Source organism: Fukomys damarensis, unplaced genomic scaffold (genome assembly GCF_012274545.1).
Source record: "Fukomys damarensis isolate Sample0158 unplaced genomic scaffold, DMR_v1.0_HiC HiC_scaffold_19, whole genome shotgun sequence".
NCBI lineage: Eukaryota > Metazoa > Chordata > Mammalia > Rodentia > Bathyergidae > Fukomys > Fukomys damarensis.
In genome coordinates, this window is record NW_022900931.1 from 55,092,003 (window position 1) to 55,098,416 (window position 6,414).

General features: G+C 54.8%; 1 protein-coding gene across 1 annotated transcript in view; it reads right to left on the reverse strand.

Moving 5' to 3' along the window:
• Window positions 1–140: 140 nt before the first annotated feature.
• Window positions 141–6,414, reverse strand: part of Lsr (lipolysis stimulated lipoprotein receptor) — a gene marked incomplete at its 5' end in the record, with an annotated part of 14,660 nt that continues 8,386 nt past the window's right edge. Inside the window, 7 exons of the mRNA XM_010626358.3 lie at window positions 141–541; window positions 626–1,257; window positions 1,410–1,541; window positions 1,633–1,692; window positions 1,793–1,969; window positions 4,584–4,730; window positions 5,287–5,343. Coding sequence (XP_010624660.1) covers window positions 506–541; window positions 626–1,257; window positions 1,410–1,541; window positions 1,633–1,692; window positions 1,793–1,969; window positions 4,584–4,730; window positions 5,287–5,343 — 1,241 coding nt within the window. The remainder of the gene's footprint in view (window positions 542–625; window positions 1,258–1,409; window positions 1,542–1,632; window positions 1,693–1,792; window positions 1,970–4,583; window positions 4,731–5,286; window positions 5,344–6,414) is intronic.

A 6,414-nucleotide genomic window follows, 5' to 3' on the forward strand; every position in this document is an offset into this window, starting at 1 on the left:
GCAGGCCGGGTGGAGGCTGCGCGGGGCACGTACTCCTGTCCGGGGGAGAGGGAGCAGGCTTCTGGCCGGCGGGGCTCTTCCTCCTGACCCGGGACTCCAGCCCGGGTAGGAAAACGGGACGTGGTGTTTTGCAGACGCCTTAACTGCCTGGGACCCCCCACCTCCCGCAGCAACAAATGCTCCTCTCAAGATAGGCCTTGTGTTTATCAATTTTATTTGACTTAAGAGGGGAAGATCTTCAGTATTCTCAAATTAAAAAAAGAAAATAAAAGTATGAGCTCCGTGTAGTGGTGCAAGTTAGTGGCACGCACGCCTGCAATCCCAACGCTGGAATACCGAGGCAGGACTGTAAATTCGAGCTCAGCTTGAGCAACTTTGCGAGACCCTGCCTCAAAATTTTAAAAAGTAAAAAAAAAAAGGGCCGGGGACGTAGCTCAGTGCGAACGCTGTGGGTTTAGTCCCCAGTACCAGATAAAAGTACAAAAGCTACATACAAAATGTGAGATCAGACGACTAAACTTTCCCGACTGAGGGCCAAGCTCTGCAAGAGAGAAAGAAAGGTGTGAACTGGGAGGGCATGGAGAGAGGTCTCCGAGGGCCGAGAGGGGTTGGGCTATCTGCTCACCTTCTTCTGCCTCCGCTCCCTTGAGGCCTGAGACTCTGTCTCCGAGTATGGGGGAGGAGCTGGAGGGTAGTGGGCGTCCTCGTCGTCTTCCTCCCGGTATGGTCTTCCCCTCTCCCCTGGCTCCTTCCTCCTCAAGGCCTCTTCTAGTAGCCGCCCATCATATTGGGGATCCCTGGGCCTGGAACCATCATCTCGAGGGTCCCGGGACCGGTAGCGGAATCTGGGGTCAGCAGGAGGGCGGTCCCTACTAGACCTGAAGTCATCATAGTGGGGATCTCCAGAGTGTGGAAAGTTCCTCGAGGCGTCTGGGTCGAGGAGGTCATCACGGCTACGGCTTCGATGGGGTGCATAGGCCCGTCCTCTCCTCCCACTACTTGCAGGAGACTTTGCTGATTCTGTGGAGCCCGGCCGGTTGAGGTCATCCAGAGCATCCACAGAGCGGGCTCGGGGCCGACCACCCCCCCAGCCACTCCCTGGCCTCTCTGTGTGGGGCTCCTGTTCCCATCTCCTGGGACTCTGAGGGGGAGGGGAGTGGCGACCCCACTCGTCATCCCGGATAGGGGTGAGGGCAGGACCCCGGCAAGGTCTGGGTCGCCAGTCGTCCTCATGGAGGGAGGTGACTTCACTCATGGCTGTAGGGAAGGAAGATGTCACTGATGGTGGGAGGAGCCCACAGTCGAGTAGGGAAGAGGGTCTATGTCAGAACTGTAGCAAGCATCCCCAGGGCAGGGATCAAGGAAACATGCTTCCCCCTGCTCCACTGGACCCCAGGTCTCCTGCTCACCCCGCTCCACACGGCCATTGGGGGGCCCAGGACGAGAGGGATCAAAGTTGGCCAGCTCCTTCTCCATGTAGTACAGGACTCTCATGGAATCATCCTGCTGATTGGCCTGGATCCGGTAGCCACTGCGAACTTCTGGGGACGGGCAGAAATGACCAGGTTTGCAGAAAGGATGCTTATCCACCCACCCACCCCCACTGTCTAGCCTTGGAAGACGGGCTCTTACCAGAGGTTGCATTGCTGTCAGTGTCTCGAAGCAAGGGTACCTGGGAGCTGTGGCCGCCCACTAGGGGAGACTGGCTGTCAGTGGCTGCTCAGCCCTCCTCCCCATCCCCTTTTCTGGCCCAGCCCACCCCTAACCCACTCAGGCGCTCCCCAGGCCTCACCTGAGCTGTTCCTGTCGAAGTCTCCAGGGTACCCTCCAGGGTAGCCATTGTAGACCGGGCCCATGGGAATCATGGCTGGTGGTGGAGGTGGGGTCTTGGCAGGGGACAGGTGGGCGTAGGTACTGGGGGCATAGATGCTTGGCACACCTGAGGTGGCTGCTTTGCCAGCAGCATACACTAGGAGGGCACAGAGAAGGTGTCCAGGAGCCAAGCTGTCCTATATCATGACAGCACTCTGAAGGGATCTAGGCCTGCACCTCCCCAACTCGTTCCAATTCCGCAGGACCCCCTAAGCCAGGGGACATCGGCTTACTGAGTCCCATCTCCTCTGTAACTCCTGGAAGAGTTTCTGCAATAGAGTGCACACTGGCGGTCCACAGCCCCAGTCTGGCAGGCCAGTATATTTAACATGATGGTGATTTGCCAACATCTGACACAAGGTTTTACTCAGAATTCCAACTTTTCCAGAGACGCCTCTGCCCTGGACCTGTGTGCTTTTAGCAGAGCCACCCTTCTAGATAAGGCCCACATTCTGGGCCCACCACTGTCACCACAAGCAGGAACTGAGTATCTCCTTGGGTGGCTAGGGCCCTCCTCTAGAACAGTGAGTAATCTGGGGGATCCCATGACCACGATGCTGTCATGCCTGTTGGGTGCCCCTCCCCTCCACTGGGCAACCCATCTCACAGCCAGATGCAACCAACAGGGTGCACAGGGGCCTCCTGAGGTCACTTGTCTGCCTCTGCCAAGCAGCAGAATAGCTCCTCTCAGGTTTCCAGTTCCTGGCCACACCTATTCCCACCCTGCCCACCTGGCTCTAGGCTTGACAGCTCAAGACAAATCCTTTTTGGCTTCCTTCCTCCCCACACAATGCAGTCTGGATGGCTGCTCCTTCAACAGTTACTTTCTCCTGGGGACACCACAGGCTGCCAAAGCCCCCACCCCCCACCTCTGATTTAGTTCAAAAGCAAGAGACTAAGGATTTGGCCCCGCCTAGGAGAAACCCCTTCATTATCTCAGGTGACTTTCCCATGTTATAATTAGCATCAAGGAGCTACTGCCTGATTAGTCAGCAGAGGGCTGGGCCTGCAGCAGAAGTAAGGGGGGTGCCCTTGGAGGGTGACAGGGTCTTGGGATAGAGAAGTGTGGCCTCGGGACACATAGGGCTTTGAGACAGACTTGTGCCATGCTGGCCATATTCTTTCTTAGTGGTCAGCTGCCGACCTGGTTGCAGCCTGCCCTTGGGATCTGTACAGTGGACTGCCATCCACAGCCTGAGCCAGAGCTCTCAACTAAAAAAAATGAGGGGACAGGATGTTCAGCAGCATCCTGCAGAGCAGTGGGGCCTGCTCAGGAGCAGCACCCCAGGAACAAGGTTGCCCACCACTGAGTTCAGCGAGCACATGAGTCAGCGCAGGTGGCGCTGCAGCCCCCTCCCACACACCTTCACAGGCTTCCCCTGAAGCTCACGTCGCCCCGTGAGACCTGGGAGAAGGGATTGATGCCCGTCGGTCACACGGTGGGTGTGGCAGTCCCTGATCTGCACCCTAGCCCAGTCATCACTGATGCTCCCCGTAGCAATGGCCAGCAGCTAGCAGGCATGGTACACAGGCCAGCCCTGCACTCAGGCTGTGCACTTGAGCTCACCACATCCGGACTCACCCGGAACAGTGAGCTCTGCCCAGAGCCCCACTTTACAGGGGCAAAACTGAGACTCAAGAGGGCAAAGTACTCACTGGGCAGGAGGAGCCTGTCAGCCATCCAGGCATCCTACCAGCTGGGAACCTCCACCCGGCCCCGCTTGTAACTGTCTGTCATTCCTGTGAATGCACGCACTTTGGGCCGTGTGCCAAGAGGTTGGTCTACCGGACACCCTCCCGAAGGACGTTAAGGAACTAGCAACAGCTATTGTCCCTGCAGAGGAGTGGCCTAGGGCAGCGATGAAAGGGAGATCTTTCTTTACTTGTGGTGAGAGGGAGATTCTCCTGTGTGTGTGTGTGTTACTAATGAATGAATCCAGGGAACACTGAACTACATCCCTAACCCTTCTTATTTTTTTGAGTCTCACTAAGTTGCCCAGGCGGGTCTGGAACTTACGGTCCTCCTGCCTCAGCCTCCCAAATAGCTGGGATTACAGGCATGGGCCACAGTGCCTAGCTTAACTTTCTTCTTTTCTTTCCCTCTATTTGTCCTTGGCCCCTTCATTTCTGATCCCAGTCTTCCATGGGTGCCCACTCTGATGTGCTACATATATTCCTAAACATAGGGTATACGCAAAATGTGCAACATTTGTATATTTTGAAAATTTGCTGAAATTACATGGTGCCACAAACCTCATTTGATTAACATACCATTTTCACTTGAGATTTTTTTTTTATTTATTTATTTTTGGTTTTTTTGAGGTTGGGTCTCTCGTCAGGCTGGTCCTGAACTCACTATGTAACCCAGGGTGGCTTTGAACTCTCAGCAATCCTCCTGCCTCAGCCTCCAGAGGGCTGGAATTACAGGCCATGTGTCACCACCCCAGCTCAGAGATTTTATTTTTAAGGGGAGTTTCAATTTCCTATGGATAGTATCTTGTATTAATTGGACATTTTCCTTTTACCATGTGCATAAATTATACAAGAAAAACCTCAAAGTAAATGTAAAGTTGAAATAAGTGAATAATCCAAAATAGCAGGTACTCCTTGGCCTATTTTCTCACTGCTAACCTCCATGCCAGGGGCACTGTCCTGGTGGGCAGGAAGATCTGTCCTACCTTATGTAGGACTGGCACTCGAGGGGTACTTACAGGCCTCCGGGCAGCAGCACTTCTGAGGGCAGCAGGGGCACCTAACGTAACAGCAGCAGGTATGCGGGCAGCACTGACACCAGCAGATGCCCAGGAGGAGGAAGACGAGGAAGCCAGCCAGGCACACCACGACCACAAAGAGCCAGTCTGCAGAGATGAGGACAAGCCCTGAGCTGGGAGGGACAGGAAGGGACAGGCTCTGCAGGGTAATGCAGAGCTCACACTTGGGGGATGGGGCCCATTCCACAAGCTTATCAGGCAACCTTATCAGGGAATCTGCTAGATTCCCCATGCCCCAGAGAGGTTGGGGTGCAGCAGCTGAGGGTTGCCCAACACGCTCCAACCCAGGCCAGTCCCCAAGTGAGGGACTCCCTGGCATCAAATGGACAAGGCAGAAAGTAAGAGGCAACCCGGCCAGAGCAAGACAGACTGCAGCCCCCAGAAGAGGGGACAGAGCCACAGCCCAGACCCCAACCCTTAAAGAATACAGTGGATGCCAGTCACTTGAGCCCTTGCCTACACGCCAAGCCCATCCCCAGCCAGCCCAGTTCACCCGCAAGCCTACAGCAGGCCACTACATATCCCAGAGTCAGGCAGGTTAGTGGGGGTCCACAGCGAGCGATGGTTAGGGGTCAGGGAGAATAACAAGTGGTGTTGGGGCTCCCAGGAGAAGCCCCCTACTGAGGACTCCAACCTCCCATACCTTCCATGGGCCCCGCCTGAAAATCAGGTAAGAGCTCAGTCACCCCTGAGGTCCTCCCTGGAGGGACAAAAGAGAAACAGGAAATTATGCTGGCCAGAGCCAGCCCAGGCTACCCCTGCCCCTAAAAATGCCCAGCTCCAGCTGGCCAAGGGAAGGTGTGCCCTGTGGTACACAGGGAGGGGCCGGTGGCCCAGGAGGTGCCTGTCCTCCACCCATCCTGTGAGGCTTCCTTCACATCCTCCACCCACACTTTCTGATCTCACCGGGACCCTGCACACATCTGGTGGGCTTCTGAGGGTCGGACCTCAGTCTGGGCCTCCACCCTCCCCACCTACACCTGTCATCCCAGAGTTCCCACCCAGGGAACAGCAACCACCCTGTTTTGTCAGGGACAGTAGGCCTATAAGAATGTTCTACAGTCTGAAAAAGAATATAATGCTGTATACAATAATGAATTATTTTTCTAATAAAGTCACAAAGATGTATGTGTATCTTTAAATAGAAGAAAGGGCCCATGAAGGCAAAAGTAACTGTGGCCCATAAAAGTCAAATGTGGCCCTAGTTCTGTAGCCCAAGCGGTTCTAACTTCTAGTCATGCATTCTGTCAGATGTGCACACTTCCCAACCCAGTTTCTGCTTTCCCTCAGGTGCCACAGGAGCAACTCTGTGCCCCACGAGCACTGTATCACACAAGCCTACACACACACACTGCCCCACAGCAACACAGCCTTCTCCCTGCTCACACACTGTTCATCACATGTCAACTAGTGGGTCTAAAAGTGCAGCCCTGTCTACAAAGCCAAAGTTCTTCACAATGACACTGTTGCTCATTTGGATTTGCAGTGTCTCCCAAAGACGTGTGCTCAAGGCTTGCCAGCTGACAGGCTTTGGGGAGGGATTGGATCACCTGGGCTTTAATTCATCAGTGGATCAATCCACTGATTAGGTCACATCTGACAGTATCGTAGGGTGGTGATGGCAGAAAGAGGTGAGGCCTAGTTGAAGGGAGTGAGTCATAGGGACGTGACCTTGGAGACTTCCTGGCCCCAGGCCCTTCCTCTGGCTTTCTCTCTCTCTCTCTCTCTCTCTCTCTCTTTCTCTCTCTCTCTCTCTCTCCCTCCCCCCCCC